Source organism: Callithrix jacchus, chromosome 19 (genome assembly GCF_049354715.1).
Source record: "Callithrix jacchus isolate 240 chromosome 19, calJac240_pri, whole genome shotgun sequence".
Classification (NCBI taxonomy): Eukaryota; Metazoa; Chordata; class Mammalia; order Primates; family Cebidae; genus Callithrix; species Callithrix jacchus.
The window spans coordinates 13,579,217-13,602,480 of record NC_133520.1 but is presented as its reverse complement, the minus strand read 5'-3'; the positions used below and the strand labels follow the sequence as shown (position 1 = coordinate 13,602,480).

Sequence of the window (23,264 nt, the reverse complement as noted above, 5' to 3'; positions counted from 1 at the left end):
TCTATTATTGTATTGAATTATAATTGGTAGCAGTTTTTTTCTACTAAAGTGTAAGTTTTTTTCCTACTAAAGTGTAACATCTTGTCTTCTTATGTTTCTGAATCCTAAAGCCTAATGTAGTGTCTTTGGATTAATTAAATTGAGATTGCAGTGCTGGGAAACATGGGGTTTTAAAATAAGCTCTGAGTAAAAGGCCCAAATGTTTTAGTATCATGTGACTTCTTGCTGCTTTTTTTCTCCTTTTCACTTATTTCCTGAATTTAAACACATTTTGGATAGTTGAGGGTCAAGTCTGTGTGTTCAGATCACTAGTTCCTAAATACCAGGTTTATAAGCAAGTTACATCTAACTCGTCTATAGATTTTGTAAAAATACAGCGGATTTTCTGAGTTAGTGAGTCTGGCATGGAGTTCTGTTTTGTTTATTTTAAATCTATCTGTCAGGTTATATTGATGACCAACTGAGATTAGGAACCACAGCTTCAGAGTAAGGTTACAGCACTATGAGATGGCTTGGACAGACTTTCTTGCTTTAGTAGTTCTGTAAGCTGCTTAAGAGCTTGTGAGTGTCTTATTTCTGGTCCCCAACATGTCTAGCACATAGCTTGTAGTAATTAAAATGGGTTTAAATTAGTCACCTTTAAGATATTTTTAATCCAGGTTTCGATTAATTCTAAAAATGGTGACTGAGTAACCTTTTTTTTTTTTATTGTCGTTTAAGGAGTGTTCAGCCTGGGTGTTCCTGTAGATGCTCTCTTCTTTATTGGTAACCAGTTGGTGGCCACGAGTCATACAGGGAAAGTGGGAGTGTGGAATGCTGTCACTCAGCACTGGCAGGTTAGTTTTAACTAAAGCATAATACAGAAGTGAAAATATTTCTGAAACGTACGCTGATTATATATACTTTTTTCTTGTAGAATTCATGTTGTTTCTGTTTTTGATTATACAGAATATTGAATAAATGTAATTTTTTTTGCTGGATACATATTTGAGTATATTTTCAAGAGTTTAAGCTACTTTGGAAAAGAAGTGAGTTTTTTAAACTGTGGTTGGGCATTTCTTCATTTATTTTAAATATTCGAAGTTCTATGCCTTGAGCATGGTAGTCCAGGCAGACTTTATTTCCTGAATAGGAGCACAGATCTGTGTGAAAGTCCATAATCTGTTCAGAGAAGATAGCACGCTAAATACTCTCAAGTACTTGAGAGGAATAAGAAGAAGATAAGACTTTAAAAAGGTTAATACCTGATTCTGAAGGAAAGAGGAAAAATTAAGGACTTTAAGTAGGGAGTGACATATTCAAATCCATGTTTTAGAAAGATAACTGTGGTAGCTAAAATGAAAGGTGGATGGAGGTCAGGAGGGAATCTACCACAGCAATCCAACAATCAAGAAGCAGAGCCCTTCGACTAATGGCAGTGGTGGTAGAAGTGGTATGAGTACGTTTGAAAAATATTTGACAGATTTTCCTAAAATGACAGGTCTGCTATCTGACTGATATGAGAAATTAAAGAAAGAGAAATGTATTTCTAATTTTGGGTTTCTAGTTTGGCAATCCACTAACTAGTAGTATTTTGAATTGATAGGAAACATAGGAAGAGAAGCAGATATGCTGGTAGGGTGAAGAATGAGTAGATTGATTAATATGTTTACTTTGAGATTCCTGTGGGTATTCAAGTGTAAATGTTAAGTATATAGTTGGAAGTACTCCTTTGGAATTTAGGAAAGAAGAAAGGGTGAGAAATAAACATTTGGAGTCTATAATGATGTGATAAAAAGATTGATAAGATTTTCCATTGAGTGGCATGTAGAAAGAAAAGTCAAAATTAGAACTCTAGGGGAACATTAGCATTTAAGGGGACAGGATAGACAGCCAAGAACCAAAGGGACACATGATATGATTGAGAAATGACATTAGTTTTGGCTATAGGTATCATTTGCAAATACATATTAGTTAGGTGTTGGTGGAAGAAAGCTAGATTGCAGGAAATAAGAAAGTAAAATATTAGAGAAAAGAGACAGCAAATTCAAAAGCCTTTCAAGAAGTTTGGTGTTGAAGGAAAGCAGACAATCAAAGTGGTAGCTCAAAGATCAAGGCTGATTTGAAAAAAAAGATAGTTGTGCTTTATTTTTCCTCTGGGATAGGACAGGTTTGAGCATGCTTGTAGCTATAGAGGAGAAGTACCTGATTATTGAAAGAATGGAGATTATTTCCGGTCCCATAAAATTCGGGAGTATGGGATCTAGAACACTGCTAGAAAGGTTGGCCCAACAGGGAGCAGAGATATTTCTTTTTCTGTGACAGAAGAGTAAGGAAGGAGTAAAGAGAAAGACATTGAAGTATATTATCAAGTACTGCAGAGATTATAAATCATACATTTGCAGTAGACCTGGGATCCCATGTAGTTTTTCAGTGACATAATCAAGGTTGATTTTAAGTATTTGAGTCAGATGAACCACTAAACAGATTGTGTGTAGATTTTTGTATAATCATTAAAGTTTTTACAAAATCAGGACAGTTTCAAAAAACCTTAATGAAAATGTTGTAAAAGCATTGAATCTGATTTGAGTAAGATAAAACTTAAAAAAAAAAAATTTAAAGAAATGTTTCAGTTCTTGTTTTATGTTTTTGTTTAATTCCACTCACCCACACACACACAAAATTATGTTACAAAAGGAGATTAATAAGGAATTAATTGATATTGTCAAAAAGGTAGCCTAGGTTTTTACATAGCGTAATAGCAATTTTTAGGCACCGTTTCCCAAGTTAATACTTTAAGATTTATATTGGAAACATAGATTATGCATGTTTCATTCTCATATCAAAACAGACAGCTTTGAAAGTTAGCTCTAGAAAGCATTATGTATTTTACTTCCTAAAGAATCAGAGAACTCTGTGTTTATTCTGAGAAAAGAGATCTTCAGCCATCTGAGTGACAGCCTAGCCTCTAAGTACACAGTGAAGGCTGAGTTTGGGGAGGAAATATTGGTTCTGGGAACAAGAATTCAACATGAATTTCCATGGTCTGTTGGGCTAGACTGGACAGGAATTTGGGAGACTTTGTTTGATTTGGCTTCTCTCTTTCCTGTTATGAGGTACCTGTAGCACTGATGTCGGAAACACGTTTTGTGTATGTGTGATAGGTTTACCCCTGCATATTAGGAATAGGAATGTGTGTTTGGTGTCTTGGAATGATAAATGGAGATGCAAGAGGAAACCATTAGAAATGGAAACCAATATATTTAAATTAGGAGTGAACTGAAGCACAAAGACATGCCTTTGTTGTATGGGAACTCCAATTTGAGAAACTGGTCTAGGACCATTTGCATCCTAGATACAGACATGGCACCAGTTAGAATGCTTTCACAAGATAGAGCACACAGGAGTCCTGTAGGAAAAGTAATTTCTACTAAAATAACCTCCCAAAACTTACAAACTTCACATGGAAACAAATGATGAAAAGTCATCAAACCTAAAAACTTTGCAATCCCCAAGGAAATAATTGGAACCATTAAAAAGCTGCTGTGTTGAAGGAACAAGAAAAATGAGAAAATGGAGGGAAATAAGATACTAAAAATTAAAAAGGTCTTTGAAAACTTTTTAAAAAATTTATAGAAGCACAGCTCAAAGAAAAATAGTGAATTGACAGACACATCTGAGAAAATCATTTCCAGCTAAATCAAGAGAATGAGATAGAAAATATGAAAAAGAAGAAAAAAGTGAGAAAGTATTGAGTTAGGAACAGACTAGAGGAGGGGCCATATTGGGAAAATATAATAACTGCATTTTGGAGAAATGAAAAAGGACATGAATTTATTGATAAAAGAAATGTACCAAGTCTTGGCAGGCTAAATGTTTAAATGTATTGTGCTATAATAAAAGATAAATTATGATTAAAAGTATTCACAGAATAGTGACAGTTTGCCTGTAATTAGACTTTAAGCAGATTCCTCGTCACCAGTAGTAGACACCAGAAGGCAATGGGCATTCTCCAAATGGTAGAGAAAGTAACTTTCAACCTAGGATTTTATACACAGCAAAACTATCATCAAACCTGAATGAGAAGGGTTTTTTTCAGAGAGAATTTGTCACTCAGCAACCCTCAGTGAAAGGACTACTAAAGAAAAATGCCTTTTGAGAAGTATTTGAAGGAGAAGAAATAGAACGCATTCATCAATGATTAGGAAAGATGTTGGTAAATACGTTGGTAAATTTAGATAAGTGATTATTTCGAAAGTATTGGATGAAGTTTAAAATATACTGTAAAAAATAATGATAATTTTAGAGGTATAGAGATGGTAGTTAAAAGATTCTAGGGGTCTTATATTATTTGGGAAGATAGACTGGTATTTTAAAACTGGAAAACATTTAAATTTACATGTAGAAATTAGTGGTAATCACTGTGTGCTACCTTATAAGAGAAAAATCCACTTCCATTTTATATTTGTGACCACATGACTGAACTATACATACTAATCATTCTTGGATTCTTGCCATGAAGTTGTTAGGATACAGAAGAGGAGGCCACACAGTAGCAGCTTCCTTGCTTGTGCTAGTAGAGAACTCAGCAGTTCTAACTCACTGTAATTCTGCTTATCCTCTGCTTTCTTTGTTCTCCCTGTTCTGAGGGGTAGACATGGAAAGAAAAGTAGATCATGATTAAGGGTTACAGAAAAGTAGCAAGGCTTTAATCCTAGAGCCCAATCCTCCCAGAGAATAAATGGTAAAAAATATTTGTCTTTGATGTGCCTTGCTGGTCTTTCATTGAAAAAATGTATCCAAAGGGAGAGAAACCTCATGGCCTTATCTGTCCCCATCTTCCTGCCATGAAGATTCTGGGGTAGGAGTTGAAGCCCTTTTCTTTAGGCTAGAGCTAAAATGATTTAGCTAACTTGGGGGAGAAAATTGGTTAGTGTGCGATAAACAGTCTTCCCTCCATCCTTTAGACATCTTTACACATATCACTGAAGAGTGCTCAGTGTTTACCTCGTATAAAATGTTTTGGCTTTGGCTTTAATTAGAAGCCTGCCCTCAGGATAGGGCATGACAATTGAGTTCTTTGAGATATTTCTAGAATAACTCATAACTGCATGACATTGAGAGGGTACATAAAGAAATTAGGATTATATACAGGAAGAGCTTAGAGGAATCACTGTTTCCAAGTTTTAGTTATTTCTTTTTTTTAATTTGAATGAACCTAGTTTCTATGCTTTTTAACTTGCTCTTCAGATATTCCCTTTCCCCTTGCCCTACCTAACTTATAACTGACTTCAGTGTTCAAGCTTCTGTCACTTGCTTATGGTGTGACTGGACAAGAATGGGAAAAGAGAAGGACCTGGTCAGACTTGGCCTTCCAGTTCCAGTGGGCTGAGATCTAGTTATCACATGTAAATAAAAAGAGGAGACAGCCCATCAAAACTGAGAAAGGAAAGTACTGCTGTGGCAAATACAATTTTAGAAAAATATTTTGAAAGAAGTATGTTGATGGTTCTCCTCTTATATAGCATGTTTGTGTACGTCTGTGTGCATGCGTGCACCTAAAGAAAGTTTATTTCCTAAGCCCTGCTGAAATTGGGTGTTGGTTGTCTCTTTACCAGGAAAATCAAAGTTTTGAGGAAATTGACCAGAAAATAGAAATTATAATTACTCTCTAACATCTAATAATACTCTCACTACCTCAGGTTCAAGATGTTGTTCCTATAACTAGTTATGACACTGCTGGATCATTCCTTCTGCTGGGATGTAACAATGGATCAATATATTATATAGGTAAGTGTATAGTCACTTAAAATGCTCCTGCTTAATATAACTTTTTAAATGAGAACAAGAAAACATCACCTTTCAGTTTTAAATAGATATGCTATTGATTTTAATGCTATTTAAAATTTTTATTTTTTAGATATGCAGAAGTTCCCCTTGCGAATGAAAGATAACGATCTTCTCGTAACTGAACTATATCATGATCCTTCAAATGATGCTATTACTGCTCTGAGTGTTTACCTCACACCCAAAACAAGTTAGTACATGGACAATTAGATACATTCTTGAGTTTTATGTTTTTATTCATTAGTTTATTATTTGACTAGGTCAAATTAAACTGGTTTTATTCTTTTTGAGTGCTAAGGAGTTCATCTCTACTAAGTATAAAATTAATATTCAGTTTTATATTGAAGTCAATCATGACTAGTAAACAAACATAATTTGAGGTGGGAAATTAGAACTTTTCTTTCACTGAATTGCATTTGTTGAGCCTTATTATAATATATAGATGAAATTACAAAAAAAATTCTGCACATTTATTTTCCTATTACAATAACTACTTTTTCACTTTGAAATTAGGAGCTTTTCAAAAAAAACAAAAAGTTCTTAAACTATTACAGGAAACTAAGCTTATTTTCTTGGGAATTTAAAAATTTAAGCTGTAGAAAAAAGGCATTTTATAACTTGCAGTGCATTTTAGAGGCTATCGCAATAAAATTAACAGACTAGTTCTGTAAAGTAGTAAGAATTTTTGTAGAGTAAAAGATTCTAAACACAAATGGGAAACTTAAAATTTATCTGTAATGAAAGGAGTTCTAAGAAACATTAATATGTATTCAGTAATACTCATAGGTTTGGATGTGCTACTTATGCAAATTACCATTTTATCAAAATTATTAAAAGAAACCATAATCTTTAGTATGAAAGAAATATACAAGAATATACCTATGAATTTGACTGAAACCCTAGTAGGACTTAAATTGTATTGCTCTAGAAATAGGGTCAGTATATACCATGAATTTCTAGCCAAGCTAGCCCTTTTTGATACCAGCTATCTTTAGCTGCTTTTGTGCCACAATAACAGAATTGAGAGATTGTGACAGAAACAGTGTGGCATGCAGACTTTAAAATGTTTACTACTTGGCCCTTTACAGAAAGTATGCCAAACCCTGTTCTAGAATAAAATGTGGATTTTTTTTTTAATCTAGTTAAAAAGCAGGCATAAAACTGGGAAAGTTCTACAAATTGAAGCACTTCTTTTGTAGTGGCAGGGGGATTTTAAGGCATGAAAAACAGAGTCATCTTTCAGGTTATAGGAAGTGTTTTTCATGAGATGCTCTTTTTTTTTTTTGATTCAAGTATTTTCAGATGAATCAGTAAAACTAGAACAGCTAGTAAAGCTAAGAATTTCTCTATCCATGAAGCTTTTTAAGAGTATAGGTCACTGCATTTTTTCCTATCTAAATTTGCAATTGGATTTTGGCACTTGTTTAAAAAAAGAAAAAAAAGGTACAGCTGAACTTTAGATGATTAGAAGAAGCAACATATTATAAGTATGATGTTAGCAAGATAATGTGTATGTTTATTCCCTATCACAGTGTTTTGAAACTTAAATAGTATATATAATCCTTGATTATTTGAGGATGATTTAGTATTGTAGTTTAAGTAGAACAGATGATAATTCTAGGTTGGATGTAATAAGAAATACTGCTTTTGGAATACTATTTTGTTTCAGTAGTGTTCTTGGCATGGCAGATTTATGAATTCTTTAAACTATGTTGAGTACCTACTGTGTCTTAGGCATTCTGTAAGGTGACAGATAAAAAGATGATTATGATTCAGTCTTTGTCAATAAGGAATAGAAGTAGCTAGGCATAGAAATAAGTACAGAATTAGTGTGTTATAATTGCTGTGACAGAACCTAATGCATAGTGCAAGGCAGGAGGTCAATAGTTATGTCTTGGAGTGAAGGTTAGGAAGAGATTTATTGGGCCGGGCGTGGTGGCTCACGCCTGTAATCCCAGCACTTTGGGAGGCCGAGGTGGGTGGATCACGAGGTCAAGAGATCGAGACCATCCTGGTCAACATGGTGAAACCCCATCTCTACTAAAAATACACAAAAAATTAGCTGGGCATGGTGGCGCGTGCCTGTAATCCCAGCTACTCAGGAAACTGAGGCAGGAGAGTGAACCCAGGAGGTGGAGGTTGTGGTGAGCCGAGATTGCGCCATTGCACTCCAACCTGGGTAACGAGCGAAACTTCGTCTGAAAAAAAAAAATTTATTAAGGAAATAATGATTTTAAGATAGCCCGAGAAGTCTAAGATTTTTTTGCTGAGCTGGATTTTGGGCTGATATAAACAGTGAATCCAAACTTAGATACAGAGTGAATCCAGCTCTGCCTATTTTATCATAGGGAAGCTTTGCAAGGTAGCTTTTTTATTATCATTCCATAATATCACCTGTCAACTCTTGACTTTATTTAGGTGTCAGTGGTAACTGGATTGAGATCGCCTATGGTACGAGCTCAGGAGCAGTACGAGTGATTGTACAACACCCCGAGACAGTTGGGTCGGGTCCTCAGCTTTTTCAGACTTTCACAGTTCACCGAAGTCCTGTTACAAAAATCATGCTATCAGAGAAGCATCTGGTATCAGGTAAAATGATTTCATTAGTACTGATAAAGAACTTGGCCCTGTGTGTTACTTTCTGTACCCCTACAAATTAAAAGAATGAAAATGCAGTGTTTATGTGAGAAAAATATACTAAAAGAAGTACTAGAAAAGTTTAGTAACTGAAGAAATTATATATGACTGTCTTTTAAAGATGTCTTTAAGCCAGCCATGGTGGCTCAGCCTATAATCCTAGCACTTTGGGAGGCCAAGGCAGGTGGATTGGTTTATCCCAGGAGTTCAAGACTATACTGGGCAACATGGTGAAACTCATCTCTACCAAAAAAGAGGGAAAAAAAAAGATGTCTTTGATTTTGCCTGATTTTAATATACATAAACTTAGGAGATTTTTTTTTTAATTATTCTCTTGGCATATGTTATTGCAAAGTATTTATAATGACCCTGCTAAGAGGAATTTTTATTAAATTTCGAAGGTTTTACTTTCAATATAAATTGGGTTGATTCTCTTACGGTTTAATGCTAAAGCTGTAGATTTATATGCATATTTTGATATTTTGTCATCTCATAAAAATAAAAATTAGAATTATGGAGATTATTTGAAGAATAATCAAACCTTTGTGTGGGTTTCTAGTTCTTTACAGTCATAAAAATTTTAAAACTTTAAATACTTATTGGATACATAAAAAATTTAATACTAATTTTCAAGTTTAATGAATAGTACTTTCTGATTACAAAGTAAAATTCTGTTGAAGAAGTGCATTGTGTATGGAAGATGATTTCTCAAAGCCTTCATGAAAATTGACTTGTAAGTTGGGTGTTTCAGTAGAGCTTGCTTTCTAGAGGAGTCTTACGTTAATTCCTTTTGTAGAGCAGTTCCTGTCCAACTTTCTCTCTCAGAACCCATCTTAGTATACATTATCACCATCTACTTATCTACTCAAGTTGAAAATCTAGGAATCACCTTTGATTTCTCCCTTTCTTACACTTCCCAGATAGTATAGTTCATACCAGTAAGTCCTGTTGGCTTTGCTGCCATATTGTGTCACAAATCCAATCACTTCTCATTGCTGTCAGTCTGGTATTTCACATCGTCATAATTTATCCCCTAGATTACTGTAGTAACTTCTCAACTTTTCCCTCTTTATGGTACATGTTCCACACAGCAGCCAGAAATATCACTTAGAAATGCAAACCAAGTCTGATTCCTGATGGTTTCTAATTGTATTTAGAATAAATTTAAATTTCTATTATGGTCTGTGTGGCTTTTCTTGTTCTAGATTCTACCTATCTTTAAATCTGTTCCCAACTCCCATGTCACTTTTCTTATTTCTGATAACACACTAACTTGTTGGCTTTTCTGTTTCTTAAAAATGCGTTAGAACTTATTTGAAATGTTTTGCCTCTAGATATTTGTTTGGCTACATTCTTGTCATTCCGGTGCCGTTTCAAATCCCTTTTAAATGTGAACTCCTTGACTACCTGCTGTAAATTAAATTAGCCAAACCTCTATTCAACAATAACTTTTTATTGTTAGAAAGTTACTGTTGGATAGATTTGGCTGATAACAGTACCTTGCTTTGTTTTCTTCATAGATTTATCACTTAATTATTTATTTGTTTGTTTATCATCCCCATCTCTTCTAGAAAAGTTCTCCAGTAGAAGAAACGTTATTCTATTCTCAGCACTTAGCATAGTTCTGACACATAAAAGATGCTGAATAAATGTTATGAGATAAGGCAACTCAGTCATCTGAGAAAATAGGCTGGTTTGCAGGGTTACTGTGATGTTTAGATGATAACGTAATGGTTACTATTTTTATGGTTATAATGTTATCGTGGGACGTGATACCAAGGAACTACTTTGTAAAATTTGTATTTTAACATCACATATTTCATGTAGGTTTGAAACTTATATAAGTTTGTCAAGAGAAATATCCTTGTTAACAAAAAAATCTGGAGTATTTTGTGTATACTCAGTTATGTTATTCTGCCACCTGGTGGATATGAACAAATATCTAATGACATTGTTTTCCCTATAGTGCATTTTAATCCCTTAAAGAAACTTTAGATAATGACTAACATTAGCAAAATTGATGTAATTGTCCAATTGAATCAACTAAAAATATTTAAATTATTTTCTGGATCCTATTAAGCTTAATGGTAAAATTAGGAAATGATTTCCCATGAAACTAATTAAATAGCCTAGAACAAAATGCTCCCTTTTTCACCTGAAAACTGAGTCTGATCATTGAGAATTTTGTTACATAAGAATAGAAAGTACACAGGCGTTACTTACTGTTATTTGCCAAAATTAAATTTCTTTCCAAAGTTTTGTTTAAAATTTGTAACTGTGTAAGATAGGTAACACATTTTACCCAATAGTAAACATTATGTATGTATGTGTATAAGAAGTAATGGATACTTTTCTAATATTTACTGATGATTTCATAGCTCATTGCTGATAATAACAAATTTTCTAAAATCATAAATGGCAAAATTACTATATTTTTTATTAAGCCATGCCAAAAAAGTCGTTTTTGCATTAGTTATACATATTAAGGTGTATATTTTCAAATAGAGTAGCTACTCAGACAAAAAAAAGTAGAGATCGATTAGGAAACATTTCAGTATATGCCCAGTTAATATTCTATTCACAAAATAAAACTAATTGGAGCATGTTTTTTAAATGCAGACTCTCTTTATATAAAAATTATGCTTTAGTATAGAATCTTAATTTTCCTTCATGAAACTGTGAGTGGGCAACAAATAACTGATTGCTCAAGATGTTTGAAAATTGTTATTTGTGCCAATAATTTTTCAGTAAGTCCTGATCTAGGCTAATATTAAGTAGTATGCACAGAAACAGTTTATATAGTTGGAAACAATAAACTAGGAAACTGTTTACTATGTAATTTAGCCACAGAACAAGATACCGTTCAGCATCTTTTTTCTTACACATTATTTTTAACCTTTACTGCATTTATACCCTACAAGCTACTTTTATGAAGATCTATAGATTTACTTGATATACCTTACACTTTGCAGCAAAGTAAAACATACTCAATTTTCTCACTTTTGCTAAGTAGATACAAATTAAGTATAATTTTAAGATAAATAATTTGCTGGTTATACTCTGATCTGTTTAATGTAGATCATAGAGAAAAAAGTTAAAATGGGTTTTTAAAAGTAATTTTGTATTCTTTTGTTCTCTTTCTCTGCTAGTCTGTGCAGATAATAATCATGTCCGGACGTGGACAGTAACGCGATTCAGAGGAATGATCTCTACTCAGCCAGGTTCTACTCCTTTAGCATCATTCAAGATACTGTCCCTGGAGGAGACAGAAAGTCATGGTAGCTATTCCTCTGGAAATGACATAGGTGGGTTAGATTATTTTAGGGCATTTTTAGATACTATATTAGCTGTTCAGAAGTATATCAACTAATAAAACCATAAAAATTAGTTTTAAATACAAATTTTTCATGTTAATTTTCAAATTCTAAACAGAATTTTGGTGCATTTTTCTGATTAAGTTCTATGAATTCATGAAATTATTTTATGGCAGCATTTTTCATTATAATGTTATGAGAGCAAATTTTTCCTCTTACCTCATTTAAAGAATGTCATCTCCATGTTAGCTACTTTTATTTATTATTAAATCTGTGATAGCTGTGTACATTTGACATTTGAATTTTTTTGTTAATCTACTGAAAATAAAATTTGAAGCTAGGAAAAGGTCTGTTACTATATAATGAGAGGCATTTTGATGGCATCCTAGTATCATTAGGAAACAATGTAGCATGTCTCCATTGATGTTCTCTGATTTCAGCACAAGGTGTACAAGGTTAATTTAGGTTTTCTCTCTATACACCATACATACATGTGCACATGGGAACTTACACATCCACACGTGTGCATACACATATACAGTCTTCATAGAGATCATTCCATCCCCAGCCCCATCTGAAAGAATCTCACTCTCCTTATAAGCTACTTAAGAGAATTCTACGTCTGCCTTATTAGAAAGAGAAATGCACAGTGTTAACAGTTTTAACAGTTGTATTCCTAGTTCTCTGCGTGATGATAGGACCTGGAAGTTTATATTGTTACTTATTTCACAAATGTTCATTGAATATTGTGTTCTAGATGTTGAAATTTTAAAAAGTGCAGTAAACATCAACTTACAATTAAAGTAAAACAGTTGTATTTTGCAACTCCACTTAAAGGAATAGATCAAAAAGCACCCACAGGAGATAGTACCAGGATCTGTGTTAGATGTTGCGATATATGCTCTCGTTTAATCTTCTGGACAATTTAGGAGGTAGATACCCCACTTAATGTTGATGGAAGCTGACATTCAGACAGAGTACATTTTATAGAGGTTTAATGTTTGAACTAAAACATGAAGGATACGTAGACATTTGTTGGGTGTGGAAAGTTCTAGGGTTGGAACATTCCTGGCAGAGAAAAGAGCAAGTTAAAAGGATAGAGGCCAAGGAAACTTGGCAAGTTTGGAAAATGTCAAGGTCATTCATTGTTAAATTATAGGATATGTGGGTAAGAATAGTAAGACATATTGAGTGAATAGGCCAGTACCAGATCATGGAAGGCATCTAAAACTAAGAAATTTAGATTTTTATCTTGTAAGTAGTGGGGATCTTTTGAAGAATGTTGAGAATGATACTAGATTTGTGGTATTTAGAATTCATCTTTCAAGAGCATACAAGAAGACTTGAGAGTGAAGACTTAAGAAAGTGACACAAGGAAACCAGGAAGGAGAAAGGAGGAGGAATTATTCAGTAAGAACCAAAGGGCATGATGGTCATTGGCTAGATGTGGCAGGCATGAGAGAGGAAGGAGTCTAAAGTGACACTAAGGATTCTTACTTGGGAAGTGGAATAGCTGACTGTTATTTACTAAATAAATATAGAAAAAATAACTTATTTTGAAAACAAAGATGAATTCGACTTGTATATTTTGAGTGATGATGCATATGGATACTATTCTGTGGTCTGAAGATATAAAGGTGGTACCTCTAGAAAAAGACCTTAACTAGAAGTTATGTTTATGAGTATTCAGCATATGAGAAGCATCTGAAAGCCCCAGGAGTAGATGTGTTATTCAGGAAAGCGTGTGTATTGTAAATAAAAAGATATTTATAAACAGCCCGGTAAATTAATTATAAAACCCAGTAAGATAAAGGGGACAGGGAGGTTTTTTGTTTCACTTTATAGTTGATTTAAAATATGTATATCCTCAGAGATAAACAGACATATAGATCAGTGAAACAGAGTAGAGTCCAGATTCAGTAGAGTGGTAAAGGTGTAATCTGTATTGCAATGGGTAATGAGGTAATAGATATTGGAGGTGACCATAAAAGGAAGAAGTAATGGAGCTAGTTGAAAGGCAGGGAAGTTCAGAGGTCATATTTTTTATTCTCCCAGCTTTCTCCGTCATTAAAGTTAAGAAAGATCTGAGGATATTTTGTATTCCAAGAAAAGGAGCCAATTTGGGAAGCGAAACTATAAATGGGAGGTGGGGGAAGAGAGGGCAAAGAATTAAAGTATAAATAATAGGTTATGAGTCAGTCTCATGTCAATATAAAGTTCAAGTGGAGAAAAGATAGAGTTCTGTAGCTTTCTCATTCCTAGTTATTTGATTCTGAGTTACTTTATTCATTGTTGCTATTTTGACTTTGTTTATGAGTTATTCAATGAGGGCTATCATTTCATTTCAATAAAGTTAGAGATCAGAAATTTCCAGTAATTGAGCAACTGCACAGTATAGGGAAGAGCCAGATAGCTTCGGTTTGTTTGAATTTCACTTCTGTCATATAGGAACCTATGAGATCTTTGGTTAGCTAATCTCTTGGTGCCTTATTTTTCTCATCTGTAAAATGGAGATAATAAATATTAGTACCTCCCTTACGTGGTTATTATGATTAAAATTAGTTTATATTTAGAAAGCATTTATGGTGGCACATGGTACAGTGTAAGTATTTGCTAACTAATAATAAAGATGACATTGCTTCATTTAAGCACATGTATGACTTCTGACATAACATGGGATATATTGTCTTTAAAACTTTTATTGCAAATCAGATACTTTTTATTAATAGTAACAATACTATTTTAGCTACTGAGTATAATGGGAAAAGAGAATTACTAAAATTTTATGTTTAAGTTTTAAATAAAAACATTTTCTTCTTTACATTGTTGTTAAGGATTTTTCTAAAATATAATGGGCTATTTACCTGTCTTGCCAAGTACACTAAAGTGAAAGTAATTGAATCTTTCTTTTTAGATTGAAAAGCTTCAGGATGTAACTCAGTAGAAAATTTTGTACTGCACTTTACTTTTCATGCTGTATTTTTTCTCTTTTGGTTTACCAATTGCCTTATATAAAGTTTTTTTTTATTTGCATCTTTAAAAAGAAGAAATACTAAAGGAAGAAATGTGGTTAATGGAAGCTTGAATTAATTATATTTCATCTGATTAAACTGCACTTTCTATTTTAAGATTTTATGTGTTGTCTTTTCAAAAAAGCAAATTCAATACATGAAATGACTTAATTTACACATCTTTTTAAAGTTATAAGAGTCTAAGCACATCCCCAAAGATACTAAATATATCTTAACAGGTCTCCTGCTAGTATTGTTAATGTAGTGCCTTAGGAAATTTTTTCCTTTAGCTTTTACAGCCTTAGTTATATGCAAAATATAATTTAGAAATAATTGTGTATTTAAAAAAAAAATTTTTAATGCAAATTGAAGTTCTTGTATCCATTTTTATCATGACTGATTTTGAGCTGAAATGTGACACCATATTGGTAGGCATGAGAAATTCTTTTCTTCTTCTTTTTTTTTTTTTTTAAATGGAGTCGATCTCGGCTCACTGCAACCTCTGCCTTCCAGATCAGCCTCCTGAGTAGCTGGGACTACAGGCACCTGCCAATTTGGGAAGTTGGCTAATTTTACTTAGTAGAGACAGGGTTTCACCATGATAGCCAGGATGGTCTCCATCTCCTGACCTCATGATCCACCTGCCTCAGCCTCCCAAAGTGCTGGGATTATAGGCATGAGCCACTGCCCCCGTCCTTCTTTTCTTATATTAATATTAATATTCCTTTTATTAAATGAAATAAAATTTTAATTAATTTTTTGACATTCTGTTTTCTGATCAAGGACCTTTTGGAGAGCGAGACGATCAACAGGTGTTCATTCAGAAAGTTGTTCCCATCACTAACAAACTATTTGTAAGACTCTCATCTACTGGAAAAAGGTAACACTTTACTGTAAAGATACTTATATTCCGAAGCCACCTTTTGTCTTACAAAACATATGACATAATTTAACATATTGATCAAAGAGTGCTACTAGAAACAAATTGTTGGGAGGGAAGTCTATTAATTATAATCATAACTCAAAATTAAGACAGTATGATTTATACTTATTTTCTGAGATTTAAGAGTTTCACTGATGCTATGGACAGATAGGAAGGACTAGTGATAGAAGAAGAACACAGTGAACTTTTTTCATGGCCAAACATAAATATTAATTTTTTTAATTATAAATAGTTTCTTTTAAAAACCTAGAACTTAAGTATTTTCCATCCCATAGGAATCACTATACATTATTTATGTCTCTCAAATAAAACATATTACAGATTTTCTGACATTCAGTATCCCCTTTTAAAATAAAAATGATAAAGCAATTAAATATTAATAACTAATTTGCATAATCTTGGCACAGCTTACAACGTAGCACCCATGTTTTACTTCCAATTTTAGAACAGTTTTTCTCTTCCATCTACTTTACCATGGAGCGAAGTGATCTCTCTCCATGAGCGCAGGATTCCTGTCTCTATGCCATCTCCACAGTATTCGTATGAATGCTGCCCTTATACGGCACTGCCAGTATTCCTCTGCTTTTGTCTTCAGAAATGATTTCTCTTCAAACTCGAAGAACATAGTGAATTTGCTGGCAGACGGCTGAACTAATTCGGGTACTTCCTCTTACTAGCTATGTAAATACAACTCAAGTTATTTTATTTTCCTTAGCCCAGTTTCTTTATAAAATAAGATTCAACAACTTTGGAAGGATATCATAGGATAAAATAAATTTCAAACCTGAAATATCTTGCATAGTTCTTAACCATAATAGATGTACAATAGAAGTTAGATTCCTCTTCCTTTTCCATTGACTGAAATTTTACTTCTTTAAAATTAATATTTATAACCTCAGATTTTGCTTGAACAATTCTTTCCTTACACAAAGTTTTTTGATGATAAGAACACATGACACATGAGAGGGAACAACACACAACAGGGAGCCTGTTGGGAGTGAGAAGGGATGGGGAGAGAGAGAGCATCAGGAAGAATAGCTAATGGATGTTGGGCTTAATACCTAGGTGATGGGTAATGCTGTGCAGCAAACCATGGCACATGTTTACCTATGTAACAGACCTGCACATTTTGTACATGTACTCCAGAACTTAAAGTTGAAGGGAAAAGAAAAGTTTTTGCATGTCAAACATATTTAAAAAGTAAAATTCCTGTTAATAGTCCCATTAGGAGGGTTATTGTTTTCATTTTATTTATTTTTATTTTTTTCTATCCCAACTTCGATTTTAGGTTCAGGGGGTACACCTACAAGGTTGTTACACTGGTAAATTACATGTCATAGGGGTTTGGTGTACAGATTATTTTGTCACCCAGGTAAATGAACCGGGTACCCAATAGGTAGTTTTTTGATCCTGTCTCTTCCCACCTTCTATTCTCAAGTAGGCACCAGTATCTATTGTTCTGTTTGTGTCCATGTATACTCAACGTTTAGCTCCCACTTTTAAGTGAGAACATGTGGTATTCGGTCTTCTGCTCTTGTCTTAATTCGCTTAGGATTATAGCCTTTAGCTCCATCCATGTTGCTGCAAAAGATGTGATTTTGTTCTTTTTTATGGATGTATAGTATTCTGTGGTGTATATGCACCACATTTTCTTTATCCACTCTACTACTGATGAGCATCTAGGTTGGTTCCATGTCTTTGCTCTTTATTATGAATAGTGCTGCAGTGAACATATGAGTGCATGTGTCTTTATGGTAGAATGATTTATATTCTTTTGGGTGTATACCCAATAATAGGATTGCTGGGTCCATTGGTAGTTCTTATTTCTTTGAGAAGTCACCAAACTGCTTTTTCACAGTGGCTGAACTAATTTAATTTAGATCCCCACCAACAGTGTATAAATATTCCCGTTTGTCTGTATCCTCTCTGTTATTTTTTTACTTTTTAGTAATAGCCATTCTGACTGGTGTGAGATGATACCTCATTGTAATTTTGATTTGCATTTCTCTGATGATTTGTGATGTTCAGCATTTTTGTGTGTTGCTTATATGTCTTCTTTTGACACGTGTCTGTTCATGGCCTTTGCTCACTTTTTAATGGGGTTTTTACTTGTTGATTTAAGTTCCTTATAGATGCTGGGTATTAGACCTTTGTCAGTTTGCAAATATTTTCTCCTGTTCTGTAGGTTGTCTGTTTACTCTGTTGATAGCTTCTTTTGTGGTGCAAGTGCTCTTTACTTTAATAAGGTCTCACTTGTCAATTTTTGTTTTCGTTGCAGTTACTTTTGGAGTCTTTGTCATGAAATCTTTGCCAGGGCTGATGTCCAGAGTGGTATTTCCTCGGTTTCCTTCTAGGGTTTTTATAGTTTTAGATTTTACATTTAAGTCTTCAATGCATCTTCTGTTAATTTTTGTATGTAGTGAGAGGAAGGGGTTGAGTTTCAGTCTTCTACATATGGCTAGCCAGTAATCACAGCACCATTTATTGACTAGGGAGTCCTTCCTCCATTTGTTATTATCAGCTTTGTTGAAGATCAGATGGTTTCAAGTGTCTGGCTTTGTTTTCTGGGTTCTGTATTCTGTTCCGTTAGTCTGTGTGTTCCATGCTGTTTTGGTTACTGTAGCCTTCTAGGATAAAGTTGGGTAGTGTGACATCTCTGGCTCTGTTCATTTGCTTAGTATTGCTTTGGCTATTTGGGCTCTTTTTTTGTTTCTTATGAATTTTAGAATAGTTTTTTCTAATTCTGTGAAAAATGTTGGTAGTTTGATAATAGCATTGATGTATTTACTTTGTGTAGCATGGCCATTTTAACAATATATGTTTTTGTTTGTTTGTTTTTGAGATGGAGTCTCCCTCTGTCACCAGGCTGAGTGCAGTGGCACAATCTCAGCTCACTGCAACCTCCACCTTCCAGGTTCAGGTGATTCTCCTGCCTTAGCCTCTCGAGTAGCTGGGATTACAGGTGCCTGCCACCATGCCTGGCTAATTTGTGTATTTTTAGTAGAGACAGGGTGTCACTGTGTTAGCCAGGATGGTCTCCATCTCCTGACTTTGTGATCCTCCTGCCTCAATCTCCCAAGGTGCTGGGATTACAGGTGAGAGCCACCGCACCCAGCCCCGTTTTAACAATATTAATTCTTTCTATTCACGGTCATGGAATGTTTTTCCATTTGTTTGTGTCGTCTGCTTTCTTTGAGCAGTGTTTTGTATTTCTTGTTGTAGAGCTCTCTTACCTCCCTGATGTATTTCTAGGTATTTTATTCTTTTTGTGGCTACTTTGAATGGGATTGTATTCTTGTTTTAGCTCTCAGTTTTAATGATAATTGGTGTATAGAAGTGCTACGATTTTTGTTTCTTAAGACTTTGCTAAAGTTGTTTATTAGATCTAGGAGCCTTTGGCAGAGACTATGGAGTTTTCTAGGAATAGAATCATTTGATTTTCATTTTCATGTTCCTAATCTTGTTGATTTTAAATTTTATGGTTGTGTTTTATTCAACATATCTCTTAATATTTTGATGAATAAATTATTTGAGAGATGATGACTTTTTTTCATCAAAGTTCATTATCTTAAGAAATTCCATAAATTACTGTGATTTAGTGTTCTCTGCATATTCGGTGAAGAAATTGCCAAATATTATTAAAACTGGTATCATAACATTCTCTAACAATGTAGTATATCATATTTACTTATTCAATTCTAATATCCCCCCTTCTGTTATTTCTAACAGTATGTTATAATCAACTACAATTTCTGCATGATAAAACAAATTTTATAATTTTTAAGTTTGATTGCAAAAGAAAGCTGTATTTACAAAAATAACATGCAGAAATTACTTTGTAGAATTGAATAGAAAATCAGTCCTTTAGAAAGCTATAGTGAACCAAAGATTTTGTTTAAGGACGGTGCAGGCTCTTGATAGTGAGAAGCGAAATGAAAGGGTTTTATTGAAAGGGAGCAGGAAAAAAATCCTTGTAGGGAATTTTAAATAAAGGAGTAGTTCTAAGAAATCTATTCCATAAGGGGAAAAAAGAGCAAAATTATATTTGTTTTGTGGAAGCAGAAGAGTCATAGCTGATACCCCTGTAACAAAAAATAGGCTGGCAAGAGAAAAGCATTCCAAATTGATTTTATTATAGTTTCCTATGACACGAGAGCCTTCAGAATGCAGACCCAAAGACAAGGAAAAGTGTCTATTTTTATGCTTAGGTTAGAAGAAGCAGGGACAGCCATGTAGAAATGTGACTGGACAAAAAGATATAAGTTAACAGAAATAGACTGAGTAGGGAAATGCAGCAGGGACTGTCTCTGTGTGGCTATTCTGCAGAGAGGGCCTTAATTTCTTTATGGCCAACTTTTCACAGAAAGATAGGGAAATGTTAGGGTAATATATTTATGCTTCATGGCCAGCTTTGGGGAAAGAGGGTTCTTATTTCAGTGACCCAGCTTGGGGAAGAAGATTGTTTCTCTGGCTTGCTTTGCAGGTCGGAGAGAAACTTTGCTTCTGAGGGTGTTATTTTCTGAGATCCAAGTCTTCATATGCATGCAAATGTTGATTTATTTGAAACATAAACAGGAATCTGGGGAGGGGGGTGTTAAACATTTTAAATCAATTTACAGATGTTAATTAAAAATCAATGTAATTCACCAAATTATTATAATCTTGATAAATACAGGAATAAAATCTGATAATTCATCACCTATTTATGATTTTTTAAAAACCCTCACAACCAAAGAGAAAATTTTAAAATCTGGTAATGCCTATGATAATTCTTTCGAACTATATTGGCAAAATATTAAAAACTTTTCCTTCGTACGATATTGTGAAATATATATTTGGTCTTTGTCTCTATTTCCTGGTATATACCTTCAAAAATTCTTAAAGTCTTCTAGATGATAAATACCGTTTTGAATGCCAATGAGTTGACTGATGGCAGGTCACCAGAAAGACCAAGATGGGAGAGAAGGTTGGCACTTTCAGCCTCATCCCACAACCTTTGAGAAGCGGGGAGAGGGGCTGAAGGCTAAGTTCATCACCAGTGGCCAGTGACTTAATCAATCATGCCTATGTAATGAAGCCCCCATTAAAATAATAATAACTGAGTTCAGAGAGTTTCCAGGTAGCTGAAAACCTGGAGGTTGCTGGAGGGTGGCATGCCCAGGGAGGGCATGGAAGCTCCATGCTCCTTCCCACACACCTTACTCTGGGTACTCTGGGAAGCTATTACTCATCTGTATCCTTAAATATATCCTTTGTAATTAACCAGTAAATGTGAGTTTTTCTCTGAGTTCTGTGAGCCACTCTAGCAAATTAATCAAACCTAAGGAGAAGGCTGGGGAACCCTGATTTACAGTCAGTCAGTTAGAAGCACAGGCAAAATAACCTGGGGCTTATGATCATCATCTGAAGTGGAGCTCAGCTTTGTGAGACCGAGTCCTCTACCTGTGTGATATGACAGATAGTGTCAGAATTAAATTGAGTTAGAGGACAATTAATTGTCCCACTGTGTGTATGTGTGTATTTGTATGTGTGTGTATGTGTAACTTCATTGATTGTTGCGTCCGAGTACAGGAAAAGCGCTTTGCTTTGTTTATTTCTGTATTCACGAGCCTTGAGATCAAGAATGAGACTAGATAGTCTTTATCACTATATGTGGGCATGTAGGAATTAACTTTCTTCCTTCTTTTTGTCCGGTATACTAGGAAGCTCATCTAAGCTTAATATTCTATTCCTGTATGTTTCTCAAATTCATGTGGATTGTATTTTTTCTTTGTCTATATTTTTGACCTTGCATTTGCCTATACTGATTTTTCTTTTTTTAATAAGCTCCCTCAGCTCTTTTGAAGTAGGCTGGGATAACTAATTCAGTCAAGTACAATTCAGTCAGACCTTACATGACTTTGGAAAAATCATTTGCTGATGTTATCCCTTGGTTTCCTCATTTGTCAATGTGGATAATAATTGTTCTCGCTCAGGTTCTTTTATCTTTTATGAAAATCAATTAAATAGCCATAAAAGTCTTTCTTTAGAGCTAAGAGTATTATCCTAATAACGGATACAATATGGGCCATCTCCATAGAGCTATATATTTCTTCTCATTTCCGATTTTAAAAATTTACACATCAATTTTAAATGACTTTTAAAAAGTCTTTTCTAGTATAACATGTTTGCTTTCTTTATTTCTTTCTGCCTTTTTAGTTTCATAGCTTCTTTTTAAATAATCACTCATTCTCATCAAGGGTCATTCTGCTTTTCTTTTGCAGAATATGCGAGATCCAGGCTGTTGACTGTACTACAATATCCTCATTTACAGTGAGGGAATGTGAGGGATCCAGTAGGATGGGCTCAAGGCCAAGGCGCTACTTGTTCACAGGCCATACAAATGGCAGCATTCAAATGTGGGATCTGACTACTGCTATGGATATGGTTAACAAAAGTGAAGATAAGGGTAGGTTCTCATACAGAAAGATGTTTGCCACGAGGTTAAGCTTTTCACATAAGTGATTTTAATGAGTATTTGCTCTCCTAAGATGTAGGTGGTCCAACTGAAGAAGAGCTGCTCAAATTACTGGATCAATGTGATTTGAGCACATCTCGCTGTGCTACTCCTAACATCAGTCCGGCAACTTCCGTAGTTCAGCATAGCCACTTACGAGAATCAAATTCTAGGTAGGTTTAAGAATTGGGTATTATAAACAGACTTTATTTCTTTTGGGGAAATTGACTGAAAAACTGTAATCACATAGTTGTTCTAGAAAGCCATACTGTTCAAGGTACATTTTAAATTCAGACATTATGTTAATCAATTTGTTTTTGAGACAGAGTCTCGCTCTGTCGCCCAGGTTGGAGTGCAATAGCACGATCTTGGCTCACTGCAACCGCCACCTCCTGAATTTAAGCAATACTCTTGCCTCAGCCTCCTGAGCAACTGGGATTACAGGTGCACATCACCATGCCCGGCTAATTTTTGTACGTTTAGAAGAGATGGGGTTTCTCCATGTTGGTCAGGCTGTTCTCAAACTCCTGACCTCATGATCCACCTGCCTCAGCCTCCCCAAGTGCTGGAATTACAAGCATGAGCCCCGCGCCCAGCCTAATCAATTTTTTAACAGTTTTACTAAATTTCTCATCAATAGGCATATCTGGTTCTTTAATAGAAAAATATTTTTTGCCTTTTAACTTATTTTGTGAATTACTGCCAGTTTGAAAGCCTATTTTGTGATCAAGAATTTATTCAAAGGAAATTAGGAAATCACATGTCACCTTGGTTAGTATGTGAAGCTTTAATGTGCTGCCTCAGGACAATATTAATCAGTGATTACACTGTGTTGTTCAATCGTACATTAAGCATTATGTACTTTTAATACAAAGTTCCATAATGTCTTTTTAGTTATCATATTGATAAATTCCAAAGTCTGAAGAATCAAGGGCTAAATACTGAATTGTGTTGGTTTCATAATGGTTTCAAGGATTTTTCCCCCCATCTTTTTTTTAGCTATTCAAAAATTCAGCTTGTTTTTGAATACATGATGG

At 34.4% G+C, this 23,264-nt stretch overlaps 1 protein-coding gene across 12 annotated transcripts in view; it reads left to right on the top strand.

The window, feature by feature from the left end:
* KCTD3 (potassium channel tetramerization domain containing 3) overlaps nucleotides 1-23,264 on the top strand; it is a 55,052-nt gene that overhangs the window by 29,930 nt on the left and 1,858 nt on the right. For 5 of the 12 annotated variants that reach the window (XM_035280779.3, XM_078356585.1, XM_054248066.2 and 2 more), the window contains 8 exons: nucleotides 721-836; nucleotides 5,682-5,769; nucleotides 5,900-6,016; nucleotides 8,245-8,415; nucleotides 11,613-11,768; nucleotides 15,572-15,668; nucleotides 21,995-22,179; nucleotides 22,262-22,400. In XM_035280779.3, coding sequence (XP_035136670.2) covers nucleotides 721-836; nucleotides 5,682-5,769; nucleotides 5,900-6,016; nucleotides 8,245-8,415; nucleotides 11,613-11,768; nucleotides 15,572-15,668; nucleotides 21,995-22,179; nucleotides 22,262-22,400 — 1,069 coding nt within the window. The remainder of the gene's footprint in view (nucleotides 1-720; nucleotides 837-5,681; nucleotides 5,770-5,899; nucleotides 6,017-8,244; nucleotides 8,416-11,612; nucleotides 11,769-15,571; nucleotides 15,669-21,994; nucleotides 22,180-22,261; nucleotides 22,401-23,264) is intronic. The other 7 variants (XM_035280780.3, XM_035280782.3, XM_054248068.2 and 4 more) reach the window with 3 other exon arrangements.